The sequence below is a fragment of the Salminus brasiliensis genome, chromosome 6, assembly GCF_030463535.1.
Source record: "Salminus brasiliensis chromosome 6, fSalBra1.hap2, whole genome shotgun sequence".
In the NCBI taxonomy this organism is placed as follows: Eukaryota; Metazoa; Chordata; class Actinopteri; order Characiformes; family Bryconidae; genus Salminus; species Salminus brasiliensis.
The window spans coordinates 9,113,762-9,136,387 of NC_132883.1; the positions used below are offsets into that span (position 1 = coordinate 9,113,762).

The window sequence follows — 22,626 nt, forward strand, 5'->3', positions numbered from 1 at the left end:
AACTGGAAACATTTGGAATATTATATTAATTACAATTCATTGTAATAATATTTATTTATTAATATTCAATTATATGTGCTCATTTTTTTTTATATCTGAATCACTGGTTTAATATATGAAGATAAACTAGCTGAGAAAAGGAAACACGGCTTATTGTTTGTATTGATTCTTCAGCTGCATTCCTGTATTAAATCTATTTCTAACAGAACTGGTTATTTAGATATTGCCAGGTGCTCAGTGTGTGTGTCTGTGTGTGTGTGCATGTTACCTCTCTTTGTGAGCTGTCCATTAAAACTCCAAAGGTGCCCAGTTTGTGGCACTGACAGCGCACATGTGATGTGTTCCTGTAGACGACACTGCAGTCTCTCACTGTCCAGCAGCCTCCTATGGACACACTAAACACACACACACACACACACACACACAAGGTAAATCAGGTGTAACAAAAAAGAGTCATTTTTTAAATAATATAAAAAAAAAATCACAGATCCAGTCAATGAACCAATCAGACAGTCTTTACACACATATGAACACACAGCATATGAGACAAAGCGAACCGGCAAAAGCACTCGGACACTCTTACACACACTGTGTGAGACTCACGTGCTGGTGTGGTTCCACTGCACACACAGAGGCTTGCTGCGGTTGCTGGTCTCCAGCAGGCGGAACTCCAGCATGATGGGAGAGTCCAGGAAGCCCTCCACAAACGACTGGTTGTTATACACAGACACACTCACCACGGGAGAGTTCAGCACAGGGTGACGTGGCAACCTGCAAGTAAACATCCTACTTTAAACTATTCTAAAATAGTGAGGCGATTTCGCAATTTCACAGTTTTATGAAGCTAGGAAACTGTGAAAACAGCCACAATTAAAGGATAGAATAATAACAGGACTATAATGATCTTTATATAATAATTAAGAAAGCTGTGTATAATCAAATCAGATTTAAGATTATGAACACCTCATATTTATTCTATATAAAAGCTGTGATCTAGAGGCAGCTAACCTTACAAAAGGATTACAGTGCATTATGGTAGATTACTGATAATTACAGGATATTATTACAGTATAGACCTTCTCGCTGTTTCCAAAATGCATAATATATTGGGTACCAATACTGAAGAGCATGATTTGTAAGGCTACATCACACCAACATATGCCAAGTCATTACAACTACACTAAAACAAATGATAAAATCTGGCCAGATTACAATTTAGCTTAGTCTAAAGTTCTCCAAACTCACATTTTCTAGTTCTTGTTCAACAATACAGCTGAATACAATGAGATGCAGCTGAAAATTATTAAACTACATGTTTAATCTGTAGCTGCCCCCCCTTGATTTAACACTGCTCATTCTCATCTGCTCCCACTGACATTGCTCTTAGCCTCCTGACCAATGGAGGGCTGTGCTGCTGACAGGATTCAAACATCAATCCTTTTTTTCTTGATAAGCAGGCAGTTAGACAGACGCACCAGTCTAGAACTGTGAAGCCATGAACATCTCCCAGTCCAAGGTACATTTGCTTAGAATTGTGTTTGTATGTGGCAACGTTTCACAGCTCTAGAATGGCGCACCAGTCTAACTGCTTGCTCATCAAGTGCGTCTGGGAACATCATGTGATAGCGAATGTTCAATCTGCAGATGGGAGTACAAACTGGAGAACTTTTGACTAAACAAAGTTGAGTTAATTTAAATGTACTTCAAATTAAATATGTCATAACATTTAAATTAACATGAAAAAAAAAAACATGAAAGTGATTCCAAACTTTTGAACGTCATGTAAACACACACTCAGACTCCCTGGCAAACAGTGTACTCAAATATGCTTCCTAAATACACCCACACACACCTGACTCCGCGCCGGTCGGTGTGGTACTTCGGAGGTAGGGAGGCTCCCAGGCTGCGGTAGATGAGCATGATAACGATGGTGATGGGGGGTTCAGGTAGCAACGCAGACCGCCGAGCTGCCGGCACCTCTGGAGTCTGATTGGCCAGCAGACTAACTAGGGCAGGTGGAGGCTGGGCTGAAACTAATGACAAGAACACTGTGTATGAGTGTGTACAGATGACGGGGATCTACAAACTGCAAGTCTTGGAGCCAGAGGATAGTGTACTTGTGAGAAAGTGTAAAGCTTTCGCGCTGTGAGCTTTTTCATGTGTACTTACAGGAGTTGCGCTGTGGCACTAGGGCACTAGGTGGCAGCACCACATGAGTGTGACTGTCCCACAGAGCCTGCCCTCGGAACAGCGTGCTGTGATAGCGAGGAAACCGTCTCCTCACGTGCGTGTGGTTCTCCACGCGGTCCACAGTCATCACTACAGGGCACACACACACAGAAACACACATACACAATAAGCCTTAATTAATTAGCATGCTGTACTCAGACCTAGCGTTACAGGGCCACAATTGTGCTGAGATTAGTGTTCACCCTGTTCCATGACATGAGGTGGAAGATTGAACCCCTAAAGAGTGACCCTGTGACCCTCCATGACTGGAATCTGACACCACTGTTCTATTATACTGTCAATAGATTGACAGGTTGTGTAACTGTAAACAGCACAGATGTTATTATTGATGGCTAGGCTGGCTAGAGTCTAACACAACAGCTACTTCAGAAGAACATGGAAGTGAGGGTAAAGTGGCTAAAAGATAACATTAACCAAGTGAGGCCTCACTGAGGCTAGATGCACGTCACAGGAAAGCCAATGAGGTTACATGACTGCTATGACCAGGTACAATCTATTCAGCTAGCCACACACTGTGTCAAGAGGACTGAAAAAGGACAGTGATGCTATTCGGTAAGACTCGGTAATAATAAAAAATATTATTCTAAGATAGGCTAGGCTAGGCTAGGCTAGGCTATGCTAAGCTAGCTACGCTAAGTAAACTTTGCTGCTACTGTGGGCCATCTCAGAGACGTAAATCAGCCAATAACAGTAGCTTATAGTTTTTTTTTTTACACAAACACACCATAAAACGAAAATCACTGGTAAATAGGCTTATAAAACAGCATCAGAGCATTTTTCACCTCAAACAAAGCCACATGCTTATTATTTACACATCAAATAACAACTTCTAATACTCGATAAATGCATTCTATGATGCCTAATTTGAAAAGTGATTTTGGACTTTTTCAGTGTACATGCCGGGTAATCCGATCACAAGTAGACAGCGTTAACTCGGGGCATTCGAGTTAAACCATCTGCTCAGAAGGTAGCCATTGTCCGTAATATGACCACGTAACATTTGTAGTGTGAATGCCCCGATACTCTTTGATATGGTCTGTGTGTGTGTAGCTGTGACTGACCGATATTAGGTGCCACCAGTGCCACAGGGTTGAGGTAGGTTTGTTTCATGTTCTGAGCGAGGGTGCGGGAATATTGCTCTAGAAGATCTGCCAGGCCTGCTGCTCCGCTCTGGCCTGCATTCTGAGCCCTCCACAGACCTGCGCTGGACGACCCCAGCAACACACTGCAGGCCCGCAACATGTTCTGCAGACAGAGAGAGTGAGAGACAGCGAGAGAGAGAGAGAAAGAGAGAGAGAGAGAGAGAGAGAGATTGGCTATGATTACATTCTGGGCTTCACTGCGCAATTCCAAGTCATCTGTAGTCAAATTTTCTGCCTTGACAGTTCACATACGGTTCACAGAATTCATACTGTATCATTTATTAATAATTATTGCAATACTGGTCTTACAAATACAGATGAGACCAGCAATGTTGACGCAGAGTGTTCCTGGGGTTGCTCTGATAAATTAAAGCATTTATGTAACTCGACAAAATCAATAATTCTACAATTTTTTTAATAACTGATTTTTGATTTTTGAATTTCTTAACCTCCAAATTATGCTTACAATGAACCTTACACTGTTGTCCATCCTTCAAACTAGAATTAGGGACAACCCAAACAGGGCTGTAAAACAAGCCAATTCCAAAACATACACATGAATATAATTCATTACATTTACACCCCCAAAATTTACATAAACTAGTGAGCCCCCCTAGTCAAAGCAGGTGAAACTGTAAAATGTGACAGTGGCTTTGAGAGAATATAGTGTTGTTGATACTGGAGAGCAGCACCTCACCTCCATGCCCTGCTAGTTATGAGAATTCAGACTGCAGCTTTTCCTGTGCCAGTGTCTGCAGAAGGGAACTCAAACTCAGCATCAGACAAAGCGAAAGCTGGTGGGAGCAAATGGGGATTCAGCCTGGGCTAAAAGCCAACACTAGCCGACACTAGCTTTTACCATCTCTGCTCTCCAGCGTCCGCTTCCTCAAAAACAAACTGGACTACCCTGAGCTGATTACCAAAACTGGAGCTAAACACACATCAGGAGGGAAAGCAGCAGCTTATTGTTTACCGGTAAGACACGAGAAGGACAAACCCGGGAAAGCGAGTAGGAGCAAGGCTAAATGCTAATCCGGCTGCAATCACTTATGGCTCACTCTGTACTGAGAGGACAAAACGAGAGGGCAGTGTTTTTGTTGTAAAACTATGCAATAATATGTGGGTCATGTGAGCCGCGGTGGTGCCATAAACCAGCCACTAATAGCAGAGCATATTGGTTGTTCTTTCATGAGACCACTGTAAAAGAATTCTGAGGCAAAATAACAGGGTTAAACAAAGGCTTATTAACCCTTTAAAAAAAACTATGGGCTGCCAGTGGGCCAAATGGGTTATTACAAATGTCTATTACCAAAGAACAGCCCCACCAGTTTGTACCTAAGTCCCTGTAGTTACTGAGCAATATGCCATAGTGTGTAAGAAGCCTTTTTGAATTAAGGGGTTACATGAAATCTGGGCATTTTTCAGCCCATCCCCTAAAGTCACTCACTTACTCCCTGTGCATAAAGACCCAAAAATGACATTCTTCTTAGACAGAACAGAGTAATATTTTTCATGGAAACACTTGATCAGCCATATGACTTATACAGGATTTACTTCACAAATGTGTTCCTATCATAATTCAACCCTTTTAGCCATAAAGGTTTCAATCGAGTCTTTTCTATTCAGATTCATATTCAGATAGATTACTATTTCAGAATAGGCATAAAATAGATGGATGAAATAGCCGATAGAGTGTATGTATGTGTTCCCATAGAAAAAAGATTTTAAATCTGACTTGAAAATATACTTTTGTGTTCACACCATTTAAAAAAATCCCAATCATAACATTAAAGCCAACAACAGCCCTGTTTTTACGCAGCTTAAAGGAAAATATTGTTGGAATTAGCCAGTGTCCAGCGGGGATTCTCACTTCTGTGAAATGTGCGTCCTGAGTGGCCGTCAAACCAAAACCTGTCTGGAGGCTCTCAAAGGTCATGAGGCGGGACAGCAGTCTCTCAGCGATCTGGAGGTCGTTGCCATAGAGACGGGGTGTTGCCTCGGTGACGTCACGCAGCTGATGAGCCAGCTTCTTCTCAATGATTGTGTTAAGCTCTGTCTCATTCCTCTCAATGGCCTCCAGCTACAGGCAGGCACACACAAACACACAATAACACACACACACAGCATGTATGATTAGAACTGTTGCAGGAGCAGACTTAAATGTATGTATATGTCTGTGTGTGTGTGTGTGTATGTGTGTGTGTGTGTGTGTGTGTGTGTGTGTGTGTGTGTATGTGAGGGGGATTACTGTCTTACCGCTGTGCTCAGCTCAACGAAAGCTGGAGATGTGCAATTATACAAATCAGGCTCCAGCCAGCCTCGATCGACATCACAGTGACGAATAGCAGCTCCTATAACACACATACATGCACACACATAGCAGTAATTAGACTAATTAATAACTTACAAACAAGTCACACATCACACACACAAACACACATGCACACACACACAAAACAAGTGGTAGGCCTGGTACTTGGTTGTACCTGGTCTGAGAAGTTGCAGAAATTATATCTGAAACTTGGCAGCATGATTTAGGCTGTAACACACATACAAACAAACACACACACCCACACTCACCTACAGATCCTTTGGGACAGGGCACAACAGCAGGCAGGTTAAACTTGGTCCTGGGCCACCAGATCCCCAGTGTGATGGTCTTGGGACAGCCATCATAGATGACTGGAAACAAGAGATCAGAATTTAAAAGAATTTAATTCATAGTGCACAACACACTAGAGAATATATTTCTGAAAGAATTTGATTTCATTATGTCCAACATATTAAGCATATACAGAATTGTTAAAGTGCAATAAGTGCACTTATTGCATGAATAAATAGGATGGATAGCATCATAGTTTAATGATTGGTAGCATGGATGGTAGAATAGCTGGATGGATGGACTGATGGACAGGAGGACAGATGAATGGATGATGGGTTGAGGAATGGGGATGTGCAGATGGATGGATGGATAGATGGACTGGTGGATTAATGGATGAAAGGAAAGATGGATGATGAACTGATAAACAGATGAATAGATGGTTGATAGGATGAATGGATGAATGAAATAACTGATGGATAGATAACTGGTTGGATATATGATAAACAGGATGGATATATGGATGGATGGATGGATAAGGAGTTTATAGATAGATATATAAATGCATGGGTGAAGTGATGGATGGTTGATGAATTAATGGGTGTATGGATAGACTAGCCATCGGAATAACTGGGACAATTTCCACTAAGACAGACAGAATGGATTAGGTGGAGTCATTGTGACTGTGGTGAGCTGGTTAAGTCCAAAGTATGGATAGATAGATTGAGAGGACAGATGTATAAGTGTATGCAATGACTCACCTTCACATCCCGTCTGTGTGACCTCAGCAAATGGGTTGTCGCACATGTTGCACTGTCGACTAATCACGCCCGGCCTGCACTGGCACTGACCGCTCTCGGGGTCACATGACCGTGAGAAGGAGCCCACTGGGTAGCAGTCACACGGCAGGCACACGTCACTGCCTCGCCGACGATAATGGAACTCCTGACACATACACATGAATATACATGCACACACACACACAAACACATATATGCGGACACATATACACACACCAGCACAAATAGACATAGATAACGTCCAACACACACACAGAAAAGCAAACAAGAACATACACAGTCATTCAAATATGTGCACACACACACACACAAAAACACATGAATAAGTCATAGTTATGTGATGAAATACAAAGAAACACACAGACAAACATTACAAAAAACATCAATACAAGGAAAGTCATGCAATATGTACAAATACATCATTCAAAAGCACACACAGGCCGACACACACACACACACATACACAAACACAAAAACAGAGAGACAAAGCAGGCCGGTGAGTCGACACAAAACTACATTTAAACTGACATACATAAACAACAGGCCTCACTGCCAGCCACAGCGCCAAGAGGCTATTGTACCATATCCCTGCATATTAAGGGCCAGTAAGAACACTGTAATGATTAGAATGGCTATAGAAGAACCTTCTGGATAAAAGCTATGGACATCCTGATCCAATTTTCCATCCCTCATTCTAGTCTGAGTAACTTAATGATGAGTATATTACAGTCCCAGGTCCAGCTTCAGCCTTTTGGTGACCTGATTCTTTAACCTCTTAAACTTTTCCTGGTGGTTTTTCCCCACTCTTTTCCCCAACTTAGGAACATCTCAGCTAGTTTGCATTGCTTTGCATGTAGTTACTGATCAGTAATACTTAGTTTGTTGAATTGTAAACGTTCAGTACATGGAAGTAACATAGTGTGAACCTCAAACTCTGTTTCCTCTTTTAAAAACCCACATCCTCAATATTTCCAAACACCCAGCACACTTTCGAGGCTAAATGCTATGGCTCCTCAGTGAAAATATGGAAGTAAGGCTAAAAAGGCTAAAGGCTAAAGGTTTGATGACCCCTTGGAGAAGGGCTTACTTGACTAGTGGCTAGCTAGAGAGTCAGTGAAGCTGGTGAAGCGAGCAGATGAAAGAGGCTGAATGGATGAACAACTGGCTGCCGTGTAACGAGCAGATTTGCATACACTCGGATTTCAGTCTGACTAACTGGAGACACGCTTGACTACGCAGTGTAAAATCTTATCAGGATATAATACACATACTAGTCACATGAAGTGACCAGGTGTAAACAGGGCAGACAGGACAGCATCACTATATTGTCCACTGTAAGTCCACCATTCTGCAGCAAAGACTTAGCCTAACAGTGTTTCGTTGTGCGGTACAACCCTGTATTTGTACGATGGCAATGAAGTTGAATTGAATTAAACTGAATTAAAGGAAAATCAATGTCTTTACACAATAACAGGGTTGTAAATAGGTGTGTAAAACTGCTAGGCATTTTTCAACCCCAACCAAAGCCACATACTTACAATTAATAAAAAAATAAAAAAATAAATGAAATAAATGCATTCTATGGCACCTTTAAAATATGCCTGGATTAGCCCTAACAAAAGAGCTGTACCTAAAGTCTCGTCAGCAGTGAAGTGCTTTTAATAAAGACATTCATTTTCAGTGACGAGTCTCAAGAACGGTTCTTTGAAGCATGGTTTCCAACAGAGTTGGGTTCTATTGCACCAGCACAGTGTAGTCTGACTCAGATAAACATGCATGTGCCTCTAATGTTACTTTAGGGTGTGCAATGTCATGTAGCGTGACTAATCCCGCTTAATTAAGGTTTACACACACGTGTGAATCAATTACCATATGCCTCACAGGCTAAGCGTGCTGCCAATTACTCAGCGTGTGTGCATGTGTTTGGCTATTTGATTTCAGAGCCTTCTACTTTCTCAATGCACACATATACACACACACACACACACACACACTTTGCTTCAGCATGTTTGTCATGATGCTGGTCAGTGTGCAGTAGCACGAGTGCAGCAACAAGAGCGTTGGCTCTGTACAGTTAGACATAAACTAGATGTTAATATCCTGCTAAAGCAGAACTGCATGGTGTGGAAATTTGGAAAAGGTGGCCAATGATAAGAGGTTTGGGAAATTGTTTGAATTTCAATGTATTATTATTTCGATTTTATATTAGATTAATTTTATTTGTCTGAAGGATAACGGTGGTTATTACTGCTGCCTCACAACAGCATTTAATTGTTGCTATCTTCTGAAATGCTGTATTATATTTGTCTCTGTGGGTGAGGATGGGCATGTTTGAGCTGGTTTCCTTATTGTAATATACATCAATCACACGCAACATTAAAACCAGCTGTCTAATATCGTGCCACCAAACCAGCTTTGACCCATCGAGCCGGGATCTGACTGTAGTCCTGTATGTTGCAAGGTGGGGCCTCCACGCATCAATCAGCCTTTGGTGGCCATGACCCTGTCCCTGGTTCACCGATTGTTCTTTCTTGGACAGCTTTTGGTAGGTACTGACCATTGCATTCGGGGAATGATGTTTTGGAGATGTTCTGCTCCAGTCGTCCAGCCATCACAGTTTGGCTCTAGTCAAGGTGGCTCAGATTTTTTTGCTCGCCCATTTCTCCTGCTTTTAACACATCACCTTCAAGAATTGACTGTTCGCTTGCCACTGCCTAATATGTATGTTTCATGTCTAGACAGGTGCTCTTGTAATGAGATAATCACTGTTGGTCAGTGACAGTCATAACTGCAGAGACTTGATGTTTTTGAGGTATTTATGTGACCACAGTGATATAAAACCTTGTATCTCCACTTTTGCTGTTTTTCACTTTTTGAAATAAGTTGAGTTTGGCAGTGGTTCTTTATATTGTGTCACAATTTCATGATGAATGGGCCAACAGAGATGCTGCTAAATGACTTAGAATACGATTTTTTCACACTGACTTCCATTTTTAAGAAGGTTTTTTCGTTCTCCTGCAAAATTGTCATTTTAAAGATAAAAGGTTTTTGCGTAAGAGCAATTAAATGCTGTTGTAAACTTTTAATGCTATATTACATGATGTTTCATGTAATATTTTGTGTAAAAGAACAAGCCACAGGTTTTAGCTGTCCAGAAGCAGAGAAATGGATTTCAGAGGCGTAAAAAACTGACAGATTTTGAGTGTAAGACGGGGAGATTTCAGAAGGTCAGACATCGGGGAGCGTCGCAGGGGTGCGGATTAGAGATTAGAGATCAAGGGACCTGTGTGTGTATGTGTGTGTGTGTGTGTGTGTGCAGAGCACTATCGAGCGAGAGAGAGAACAGGAGAGTCAAAGGGACAGAGAGAGAGAAAGAGAGAGAGAGAGAGAGCACTCTTCAGCTTTTCTCAAAGCCAAAGTCTTTTGCTGAAGCATCTTCAGGAGGCTTGAGATGCCAGAGCCGTGTATAATTTAAAGAACAATGCCCTGGCATCGTCATGGTAACACGTCAGAACGGGATCAGTGCATGGATTTACAGATTAAGGTCAAACAACAGGATTTTAAATCGGGTTATGGTTAGAGATGATTTAATTAGAAGGCTGTGTGTGTGTATATATATATATATGTGTGTGTGTGAGAGAGAGAGTGTTAACATTTAACAGGGTTTCCTATGTGTGCATACATTGTGGGGTCACATATGGATCAGGGCAGGATTACGGGCTGAGCTGAAAATGATATGCAGCCTATGTGTTCTGTAGGTAGTGTCTGGGATTATGGCTGTATAATCTTAGATATTCACACAGGTGCTTATTGCTGCTTTCCAACAAACACTTATTTATCCAACACTCCAGCTGCCCTTTACCTTGTGTGGACATTTCAGGTTAAACAGAAATGCTCAGAAATTAATTGGAATATATTTTTTCAATTTTTTTCAAAATGTATCATTTTTAGAATATATGTCTTTTTATGACTAATGATACTATATTTTTATATATACAGAATAATTCAGTTGAAATACAGGTAGTAAACATTTTAGGAGTTTATGATTTTTACTTGTTTTTCAATAATTAATTATATAAAGCTTAATTTTAAGGTTTATTTAGTGGAAATAACAAAGATTCTTTAAATGTTTGCTGTTTTGTCATTTTTGACATTTTACTATGTTCATGTACATAGAAGTGATATACCATGAACCTCTGAAAAGAAAATATGGCATAACCAAATCCGAGCTGTAAAACAGGTCGATTCCAAAAGCCTATTGTTATTGTCTTGACGCCCCCAAATATTAAATGCATTCAGCCCACTAGCGAAAGCATTTTGAGGCTAAACGCAACTGTTACTCTGGGAGAATATGGAAGAGAGGCTAAAAAAGCTAAAAGCTCATGTTAGGCCGAGCAGAGAAGGGAGATGGGCCGAACAGTGGAAGCCAGGCAAGTAGGAGGGTGCTGGGCTAAAAGGTAATGCTAGACTAGTAAAGGTAGAAGAGCTGACCAGATGAAGCTGTGAAAGCAAGTGGGTGCTAGGCTAAAAGCTATCCCAACTGACTGTCCACAGTCTTTTTAGCTAGATGATCACACACTACACTGATTGGACAGCAGCGCTGTAGGACTTAAGAATGATAACAAATATAATGAATATGTTGTTGTTAGAGTTAGGCTAGTTGAGTATACGCCCCTGTGTGATATCACAGAGACATGAACTAGCCAATCAGTACAGAGCTCATTTTCTAAAAGGAGCATCACTGTTTAATTGTGAGGCTTAATAACAGGTTTGTAAATGTTAAAAACCCATCTAAGCAGTTTTGGCACTGATGGCATGTTTTGTGTGTGGGTGTAGGGTGTGTGTGTGTGTGTGTGTGTGTGTAGATTGGCACCTTGCAGTGGCATTGCCCAGTGGTCTTGTTGCAGTCCGGGTCAAAGCCTTTACTAGTATCACAGTGGCATGGTCCACACGTAGGACTACCCCACCAACCACGAGGGCAATGTTGTTCACTCCTGTAAAACACACACACACACACACACACACACACACACACACACACACACATACAGATTAATCCCTGCAAATATTCACTCACACCACACATACTATTTCACAATGAACAATGGAAACACTTTGACGGGTAGAAAGAGAAAGGGGGGGGGGGGCAAAATGGATTTAACAGATTAAAGGGAGCAGATGAGATTTCTGGAGATTTGCGTGTGTGTATGTGTTAGTGTGTATGTATGCATGTGCTCGTGGGTGTATTTTGGGAGGGTGTGAGACTGAATAAGGTCAGCAAAGTAACTGTTTGATTGCAAACTTAAGCCCCCCTTCATCCTCTCAAAGCCACCAAATCTCACCAACAAACACACACAACCACAGTAAATCAAAACCAAGTAAACATGGACCCCGCCCACCCCCCAGGTACACAGAAATATACACCAATCAGCAATAACATTAGCACTGTCTGCCCAATATTGAGTAGAATGGAGCTTACAAGACTTCTGAAGGTGTCCCGTGGCTTCCATGGATCGCATTAGTGAGACTTGGGTGCACATGACCCAGTCACCAGTACTGATTGTCCTTTCTTGAACCACTTTTGTTCAGTACTGACCACTGCATACCGAGAACACCCCAGAAGACCTGTCTGATGCTTTGGAGATGTTCTGACCCAGTTAACCATCTGTCCTGCTTTTAACACATCACCTTCAAGAGCTGACTGTTCACTTGCCGCCTAATATGTAGATCCCACCCCTTGACAAATGCCACTGTAGATGAAGATAATCAATGTTTTGATGTTTAGGACTTGTTAATGTCTGTGGTGCTAATGTTATGGCTGATCAGTGTCTAATACCTATGGGATTTATTTATTATTATTTATTATTTGAACATATAATATATATGGCATTCATTCCTTACCACCCATCCTGAAATTGCATCAAAATAAATGTCATAAATGTGTGTGTGTGTGTGTGTGTGTGTGTGTGTGTGTGTCTGCGTGTGTACCTGTGTTGGCAGTACTGGCCGTAGTGGTTATCTCCACAGTCGCAGATGTAGCCGTGGGAGGAGCTGGGCTTTCTGTGACACTGGGCTTCGTTCTCGCATGGGTTCAATTTACAGGCATCCGCACAGCTCTTCCCATAAAAGCCTGCCGAACACAAAAACACATACACTCGGCTTAGCATCAACACACACACACATTTGGTTGGCTGTTTACTGATCACTGTTAGAATAGTCTGGTTGTTACATCTGATCTCACTATTAATCAAAAATACAACAATTCCAGTTGGAGCTCAGGGAAACAGCAGATCGCAGAATTCACTAACACCACCCTCCCTGTGTCAGACTAGGGTTCAGTTTCCTATACATATATATATATATATATATATATATATATATATATAGTATGGAACAGTAACAACTACATCAGTGGATTAATACAGCTGTCATAAATAACCCAGAGAACTCAATCAAAGATTAAATTGTGAAGAAACTGATTCATGGCTTCATGCAGTCTACTGCCTTCCTCCTCATGCACACTGCAAACCAACCCTCGCTCTCCTCAACTCTACAGTGAAATATCACTGAATCCATGTCACTGTCAAAGCATGTGAGAGCACCTCAGAGTCTGCTAAGTCTTTTTGACAGCTTTGAGACTGAGAGCAGATCAAAACGAGCTTCACAAGGCTCGGGTTTTGCTGGATCTGAGAGCACATGAGTAGCCTGATTGAAAGATAAGGGTCAGATGATGCCATCAAGTGGCATACTACATGTTAAACAACACAGCATTGCGTTTTGCTCCCACAACATTCATGTCTTTTGGCAGCTGTTGAAGAAGTTTCTTTTTCCACAATAAGTAACTGATCCATATAAAAACAACATTTACTATTTGTTCTCAATATAGTCCACAATATATCCAGCTGCAATCAGAATTATTCAACCACTTCATTGCAAAAAAAATGTTTTATTAGCAAGATGTACAAACTTTCAGTTGCTTGCAATCCACCAACCAACCAATATCAATAATTTCAATAGCTTAACTAGGTATAGGTACTAAACCAGTAATACTGTATATTGCAGTATTAGGGTGGGGGCACTGTGGGAGCTCACTGATTGGTGATGTCAGGCTCTGAAAACAAGTCTGGGGGACGGGGGACAAGCCTACTGTAATTGTGAGTTTAGTGTTGAGTTCATTTTAGTTAAAAAGTAGAGCAAGAAAATGTGGATGAGCCAGTCTACTCAATTCAGCTGAAAACACCCCTAAGACCATTCACTCGACTCTGTGCTTTCAGATGTGAGGTTTTGTCCTCTAAATGTGTGTGAGTTAGTTAAAAGTTAGTTAAAACCTGTCCAAGCACAGCAGAAGCACTCTCTCATTTCGCCTTTCTGTGAGCTAACTGAACCTCGTATTTGGTCTCTTTTCAGTTTTCGAATAAGGCAGGATGAGATTGATGAGCTGGGAAGAAGTTTCACAGTAATGTTTTGAGGATGATTTGAAAGCAAGAGCATTAGAAGCTGCAATACTGAGCGAGTCTTAACCTGCCTAAGATGCAGCAGATAAAATAAACTAGTGTACGACACTTAGCCTAACAAGGAGCAGATGGGATATAATGGGACACACTCAGAAGGAAACACACACTCATAAACACACACACACACACACACACACACACATACACACACACACACACACAATCCCACACAATCACTGAAATCTGCAGAGCGCTTTTAACTGCATAATAAGATCTGAACACTACAATCCCCACATAGAGCACAGACAGAAACACAGGACAGAAACACAGGACACACCCACCATCAGCCACGAGAGAGAGAGAGAGAGAGAGAGAGAGAGAGAGAGAGAGAGAGAGAGAGAGAGGACGAACAAACAAAGAGAGATGCAGACAGCGAGAAACTGGCCATTCTATTAGGAGAGGGTCCATCAGCCTCCACTGCAGCCAGTTCTTTACCATTATATACTTACACTTTATATATTGTTGTTATATATATATATATATTATATTATTTTAATTTATTTATTTTATTTCCATATTTAATCATTAACATAGATATATTTAATAATTAACATTGAAATGTATTAATACCGTTTATTCTTTTTAGGTTATGTATGTTTGTGTATATATGTATATTTAATACTTTTTTAATATTGATCAAATGTTTTATTAAATCTGTTTTATTCATACATACAGTATGATTGCAATACATATGACAAATGTAAATTTGTCATATCAAAAAGGAAGCTGACTGAACTGAACCAAACTGAACTGACAGACAGGAGAGAAAAGAGAGAGAAAAAAAGAAAAAGAGAGAGACAGAGAGAGAGAGAAAGAAAGGCAGAGAGAGAGAGGCAGGGAGAGCGAGAGAGAGAGAAAGAGAGGCAGAAAGAGAGGGAGAGAGAGAGAGAGAGAGAGAGAACAAAAAAGAGACGGAAAGGATAGAAAAGACAGAAAAAGAAAAAGGAGACAGAGGGGGGAGAGAGAGAGAAAGAGAAGGCGAAAGATAGAGACAGAAAGATAAATAAAGAGACAGACAAGACAGAAAAGAGAGAGAGAGAAAATAAAGCAGAGAGACAGAGGAGAGAAACTTGAGAGATTGAAAATGCGATGGAGACAGACAGACAGTGAGACAGAGAGCTAGAGAGACAGTGAGAAAGAGAGAAAGAGAGAGAGGGAGAGGGACAGAGCGAGAACAAAAAAGAAACAGGAAAGATAGAAGAGAGAGAGAGAAAAAAAAGAAACAGAGAGAGAGAAAGAAAAAATGAGAGAGACAGATGAAAGAGAGAGAGAGAGAGAGAGAGAGAGAGAGCGAGAGAGAGAGTCTATTTTAATTCTTGCTATTTTATTCACTGCTGTTGTCACTTATTCTGTAATTGTTGCTTTTATTGTTCTGTCATTTTGTTATTATTGGTATTTTGTAATGCTTTGGATTTAATGTTTTCATTACAGTCATGCCAATAAAGTTTCTCTGAATCTTGAATCTTGAGAGAGAGAGGAACTTGAGGCAGAAAAAGCGATGGAGACATAGACAGACAGAGAGAGATAGAGAGAGTAGGTTAAAGACTCGATTTCAACATTAACAATCCATATTAAACACTGCGATCTTAACTGAAAGTACAGAGGGGAGGAGGTGACTGTGCTGAGGTTTAATGAACAGGGAGTGACTGCAGTTCTTTCTCCAGCGCACCTTTACACACACTTTCACACCAAGCCTGATCCTAACCTTGAATTCACAGTCACACTGTATAATCCTATTGAAAGACTGTGTCTCTATAGAGCCCAATTCAATAAATCCCCAGCACTTCTCTCTCTGATCTCTCTCTCTCTCGCTCCCTCTCTCGCTCTCTCTCTTTCTCTCCCTTTCTCTTGTTCATGCCAGACGCAGAGCTGAGAGCTGCCTCTCCCTACAGAATGAAGCCACTGACTCCGACCTCATCATCCCACTGAGACGGAAATAAAAGCGTCTCCCTTGCTACCCGTGGCTACTGACACCGACTTCGCAATCAGCCTTGAAACAGTCAATAATGCAGCCGTCACCATAGAGACACGCATGTTACGCCTTCAATAGGAACACTTGGCAAATCACCAGCGTAAACTGTAGCACTCGCAGCAGAACACACCAAGCACTCTGCCATATTACATACACTTCATTTGCATACATGAAGCTTTAAACATATAAACATATCACAAAGGACAAGATCAATATATATATATATATATATATATATATATATATATATATATATATATATATATATATATATATATATATATTGTGAATATTATGACCAACCCTGGTTTGGAATGAACCCAGCCAATTAAATCAGCTCCACTCACCATATTGGAACACTGCAGTTTTATAATTACAGACTGCAGTGCTGGTGGCATGTTAGCGTGTGTTGTGCTGCTGGTACGAGTGGATCACAGCAGTGCTGTACCTCTATAAAATCAATATTTAATAACTCATCTAACAGATATCTACAATATAATTACTCTACACAGCATACTGTAGTTAAAACAGTACTGTGTTTTGCTCCTGGGCTCCCCCTGCAGCTGGGGTGTGTAATTCCCTTTTACACCACTGCAGTAAATAAAAATCATGCTAAACGTTTGGGACACTGTATTTACACACACAATGGGGAAGGTTTAATTGCGCAGACCTAATTTATACTAAATAAAATAACTCTATTTAACTCAATTTCTAATGCCAACTCGTCACTTGTATAGTGTGTATATGTATATACTTTTAAATACAGTTAATACACAGACAATTCTACTATGATAATTGTAAAAATGAGCCATCATATCTAATTAAACCCATCTCAGTATGAGAGGAACAGATACATTTTCATGCAGTATTCATACTTACATTGCCCACTCTATTACTTACTATTAGACCTAATGACCCTAAAGACTAAAGACTCGTTTCTGTGTGTTTGTATCTTTGAGTGTGTGTTTGCGCCTGTGACTCTGAATGCATGCTGTGATAGGTGTGTGTGAGAAGGATGAGGAAGGATGAGGGAGTTCATTAGCAGGGGGGATATTCTAGCCTGGTGAGATGAGAGAGAATTATTTAGAGTTTATGATCGCGCTCTTTGATTCCTCTTAGAGCAGAAAACTATTAATAACACTTAGACTGCTGATGCAACTTTACAGGCGGGGTAATGAAGTGATGGTGGTGTGTGTGTGTGTGTGTGCGTGTATGTGTGAGCGCTGTAGGGCTGTCAGGGTCTCAGCATGCATTGCCTTTAGGCGTATACCTTCATTTCTCTCTCTCTCTCTCTCTCTCTCTCTCTCTCTCTCTCTCTCTCTTACTCAATAACATCCAGATGAACTTCTTCATTAATGTAACTCTCTGAAACTTCTTCCAGCTTCTCTCTGTGTTCCCTGTCCAAAGCATTTACACTCTCTAAAATTTTCTTAGAGTCCAAAACAAGTGAAAAGCCATGCTATTAAATCTGCTTAAGTAACTTGTGGACCTGCAGTTTAACCATTTAGTACCTTAAGCATCTCTAAGCCTAGGCAATTTAATTTTTATATGTGGTATTCTTCTAATTTTGGTACAAACTAAAATGCTAAAAGATAAGAGGTGTGGGCAGCAGCAAAGCAGTTTAAACACAGAATCAACAAAGCAGAATGCAATTAAGCTAGCTAATAGTTTATGTTATTATACCAATATGTTTTTTTTTTCAGATGAACTGGATGAAATCTATCAAATTGATAGAAGTGCAACAGTGTAAAAAAAGAAGCTGAGTACAATTTAATTTACTCTGAGACTGAAGTTTTACTTTACCTGGCTCACAAATACAGGTGTGCCTCTCCCATTCGTCTGTACAGCGGCTGTGGGCAGGGCAGGGGGACGAGTTACAGGGGTTGCCAACACTACAGCCTGTCTCCACTTTGATGGCTCTGGAGGGGTGTGGCAAGGCAGGGGGATCTGGGCGCACCCCCAAACGAACCCCCTACAGACACACAAATCCACACATACATATGCATAAGCACAGACATTTATTGTATATTCAAATTACTCAGCTTGTAGTTTATTATGGTGAAAAATTAATAACAGTAATTTATGCATAAGGTTATGTATCATTGCTAGAACACACAAAAATTGAATTTTTTTTTACATTTGTTACTTTTTGACATATTTGTAATGTGCCAGTGTTTTTTTAGATGCTAACCAAATTCCATGAGAAATGCTAGAAATGCTCCAAAATGACTTGGAGTAAAATCTTTTTACATTGACTTCCATTGAAAGTTACAGTTTTAGAAGAGTTTTGTGTGACAACCATTCTAAAATTGTAATATTATATAAAACTGTTTTCTCAGTATGCATACAGCTCACTTGCTGTACGTTATAGATGTTGGATTCATTATTGTGCTCATTAGATTCCAAACGAATTAATGAATACACAGACTAACGCTAGCTCAGCGCTTGGCTCTTGAGAGACAAGTTGGAAACTAAACGCTTAAGTCAAACTGAAAGCCCGACAGGTGAGTGTTTAATCAGCTCTGGGTGTGTAAGCTCTGGTTAATCACCTTACCACTCTGTCAAATTAACGAGCCAATTAGGAAACGATCATTACCAATTATTCACCCAAGTTAATTATTTGTGAGGCAGCTGAGACAACGTGAAAGAGGTCTCGTCAGAGAAGGTGAGATGGGCGGGGTTGCCATGGTGACAGACCTGTATACAGCCACGTATCCCGCTTTGCACCTCTCCAGCTCCCAGGACGCCGCCCACGTGCAGATGCTTCACCTTCAGCCCGTGAATTTCACTGCCCACTATGACTGTCCCCTAGGAGAGAGAAACAGAGAGAGAGAAGAGGAGAGGGAGAGAGAGAGAGGTGTGGTAAAAGGAACACGGAGAAGTACAGATTTCAGTAGGGTTCACAGCCATATATATACATAGCATTATTAGATACATAATTATACAAGGCATATTTCTATTTTTTTAACAATTTAAGTGAGAAACTAGAAATGTATGTAGAAATGTAAATTTGAAATGTAAGAATTGCCGGGTATTTAGTTGTGTCCACATTTTGCTTGGATGATGACAAAATGCACTCAAGCTTGAATAGACTCCACAAGTTTACGCAAATACCTATGATGCTCAGATCAGATCTACCTAAGAGTCACCTGAACACAATCTGACCTTGTTGTACAAAGGCCTTAACATGACCAATGTCACAAACCGGCTTGAATGTGAATAGTGCCCTCAAATTTCTACAGTCATGAAAATCTATTTTTCAGGATTTTTCAAGATTTATTTTTTTTATTCCACAATTGTCTGCTGTTTTCAGGTTTAAATGAACAAACAAACAAAAAAAAAACCTCTTGGAACCCACTCTCTTTCTAACCTGGGTAAAATCAAATAACTAAGCAGTTGGGCCTCACATGTGAGCACCCACCTGAATAGGGCTCTACAATCTGTTCTGTGCATTCTTTCAAATGACCTCTATGCTCTCTAAAAATGAAGGTGCTTCAAAAGGTTCTTTAAATGATTCCATAAAAGAATCACTTTTGGTTTCATAAGAACCATGTTTGTAACAGAGCTATGTGAGATATGAACATTTACACTGTAAATGACCTTTTTTATCAGGTGAAGGTTCTTTAGACCTTTATGTTCTACACACTCACATATCTCTATTACAGAATGGTTTTTCTATAGAATTGAGGACCTTTCATTTGAAGAGTGAAGCTGCACATTTATACATGTGATTGTATATATTGTCACTGTCATGCAGAAACCTAGTATCTCCATTTTTGCTTTTTACTTTTTGAATGTGAATCTGACAGCAGTTCTTAAAATTGTGTCAAAATCTTGGAATATGCTAGACCATTCAGAACATGCCACCAACATTGAAAATGTGGGAGGAGACTGTACGTAAAACTCACAGCCCTGCCATTAATATCTCAATGCTCTAACTACTGAGCCACCATATGCTGCCCTATAAGCAGAGCTAGGACTGGGAGATACGACTGAAGTAAAAGGAGTGATGGAGTAGTATAGGGCTATGAAAACTTAGCCATGAACAAGGAATGGAGAGATGAATGTTAAATTGGAAGAAGGAGAAGCTTCAAGCATGTTCCTCCTCCTGCAACTCCATGAGGATTCTTTTGGACCAAAAAAAAATCTCCAAAATGACAAAATGCTGCTAAGAAGATTTTCCCTTTTCACATTAAGTTACTATTCTGGAGATAAAAGGTTGTTGCGTGGCAAGGAAAAATGTTTGGTGGTGTGTGTACATGTGTGTGTTTGTGTGTGCACCTGGTACAGTCCAAAGTCCAGTCTGACAGTAGCCACGTAGCGTGTCTCTCGTCCACTCCGGATGTCTCTGAGCTCCAGCTGTAGATCGTGCCAGCGTCCGTCACACACCTGGACCTGGTCCAGCCGCAAGCGCACGGGCTGCGCTGACCGCCGTGCCACAGAAAAGACCAGCTGACCCGCTGTCAGCTGCAAGATCAAACAGCCCTTCACTAAATACAGCAGAACCTAACACACATCAGCTCGGCTCAGCGTCTGACAGACAGTAGGTACTGCCCTGCGGCTAACTGTGATATCAGAGAGTGAAAAGTTCAAAATGTGGGGCACTGAGAGAAAGAGCGCCGTCTGAAGGAAGCTAGAGCTAGAGCCCAGTATTAATACAAATCTCAGCACTAAGTGTTACACATATTGAGTAACACCCCTTTGTGTCACGACAACAGATCTGACCACTCGAGGCATGGACTCTCCATGCCCTCCGAAGGTGTCATTAAGACGTTAGCAGCAGATCCTTTAAGTCCTGTAAGTCGTGAGGTGGGGCCTCCATAGACTGCATCAATGAGTTGTAGGTGCCCATGACCTTTGACATTTTAGACTGTTGAAGCTTTCTTGATGCATCTTGCAGTCTGTTCTTGGGCTCACCTTTCTAAGATGGTCTGACTTTTTAAACCCTTTCCCAGACTCCTCTGAATCTACAATCTTTCTGAAGGCCTCAGAGAGCTGTGGATCTCACCATGGTGCTCTTCCCCACCAGACAAACCTAAAGACTTAATGTCTGAGGTTTAAATATGACAGGCTCCTTCCAAATCCTCTCTAACCATGTTCTAATCACCTGCAGCTGATGTGCTGCACCTGATTTAAATTTCAGTAATTTTGAGTAGTAATAAATGTGGGAGTGTCCTAACATTTTGCCTCACAAGAAAACAACTTGCATCATATTTTATTAATTATTTTAAATGGACATCCCTTTCAGTCTTGGCTATATATATTTTAGCTCTCTTAATCTAGCAATGACACTGATGTGTGTAAAAGCAACATTACTGTGCCTGATACACTCATATCAGTGCTACACATTCCACTACAATATCACTGCTGTGTTTGAAAACGGTCCACCACTTAAATAGTACTTGGTCCTGTGGTCAGAAACTGACCAATGAAGTAACAAAATGTTCATGACAAAAAGATGGACTGAAGTCTGTAGCTGTACATCCATATAGTGGGTCTACTATAAGATAGGTAGAAAGTGAGTATACCACAAGAGAGGTTTTTCTACTAAAGTGGACAGTGTGTGTTTATATGCATGTGTGTCTAAAGGACAGAGAAGTCGAACCCACCTGAAAGATCAAGTGTGTGTATTGCTCAGCCTGGGCCTGCAGCAGAACGCCCTCTTTAGCCCGGGTGCGGAACACCAGTCCCAGGTACCAGGGCGTGCTGATGGTGACATCATTCTTCAGATCCCACCACAGAGCACTGTTGCCGAGGAAACGGTGTGGGTGTGTCATCACTGCAGAGGGAGGCGGGGTCATGCAATCAGCTGGCAGTACTGTTATGGGGCTGGTTTTAAATCAAAGCCATCTCATTTCATCTTTTAGCGCTAGTGATCCAAACTGGCTAATTATCGCCGTCTTTCAGCAAGCTGTGTTTGTTTTGGTAACAGACGGCGCAATGCCTCGTCCCATGCAGTGGAACACCCAGTGATCTTGTGAATATTTAATGGCATATGCATACAACGGCAACAGAACTGAAGAGATGTGTAATAACAGCACCAACATGAAGATGCTTTAATTATTTGTCAAGTAAATCACAGGAAATCAATTGGAGACAAAGAAAAGGCCAGATATAAAAGAATGAGGAGATAGAAGAGAGCAAAGGTGGGGTAAAAATTGCATGAGGGTGTGTGTGTATGTGTGTGTTAGGATTGTAACAACATTGTATTACACTGAACTGTATTGTGGCATATTGTACTGGACCACTTTCTTCTATTTTGTTGCAATTAGCATGTTAGTGGGTGGCTAATATGTTGTTTTGTGGACAGATATTTATATTAAAATATTTTTAAAATGCTGAAAGCTCA

The 22,626-nt window shown here is 40.8% G+C and overlaps 1 protein-coding gene across 3 annotated transcripts in view; it reads right to left on the reverse strand.

The window, feature by feature from the left end:
- celsr3 (cadherin, EGF LAG seven-pass G-type receptor 3) overlaps nt 1-22,626 on the reverse strand; it is an 85,042-nt gene that overhangs the window by 18,665 nt on the left and 43,751 nt on the right. For all 3 annotated transcript variants that reach the window (XM_072681553.1, XM_072681554.1, XM_072681552.1), the window contains exons 10-24: nt 21,887-22,056; nt 20,559-20,744; nt 18,975-19,085; nt 18,081-18,249; nt 12,780-12,921; nt 11,665-11,785; nt 6,753-6,936; nt 5,973-6,074; nt 5,649-5,743; nt 5,263-5,472; nt 3,312-3,495; nt 2,170-2,319; nt 1,853-2,033; nt 604-771; nt 269-395 (exon numbers count right to left, since the gene is read on the reverse strand). In XM_072681553.1, coding sequence (XP_072537654.1) covers nt 269-395; nt 604-771; nt 1,853-2,033; nt 2,170-2,319; nt 3,312-3,495; nt 5,263-5,472; nt 5,649-5,743; nt 5,973-6,074; nt 6,753-6,936; nt 11,665-11,785; nt 12,780-12,921; nt 18,081-18,249; nt 18,975-19,085; nt 20,559-20,744; nt 21,887-22,056 — 2,300 coding nt within the window. The remainder of the gene's footprint in view (nt 1-268; nt 396-603; nt 772-1,852; nt 2,034-2,169; nt 2,320-3,311; nt 3,496-5,262; nt 5,473-5,648; nt 5,744-5,972; nt 6,075-6,752; nt 6,937-11,664; nt 11,786-12,779; nt 12,922-18,080; nt 18,250-18,974; nt 19,086-20,558; nt 20,745-21,886; nt 22,057-22,626) is intronic.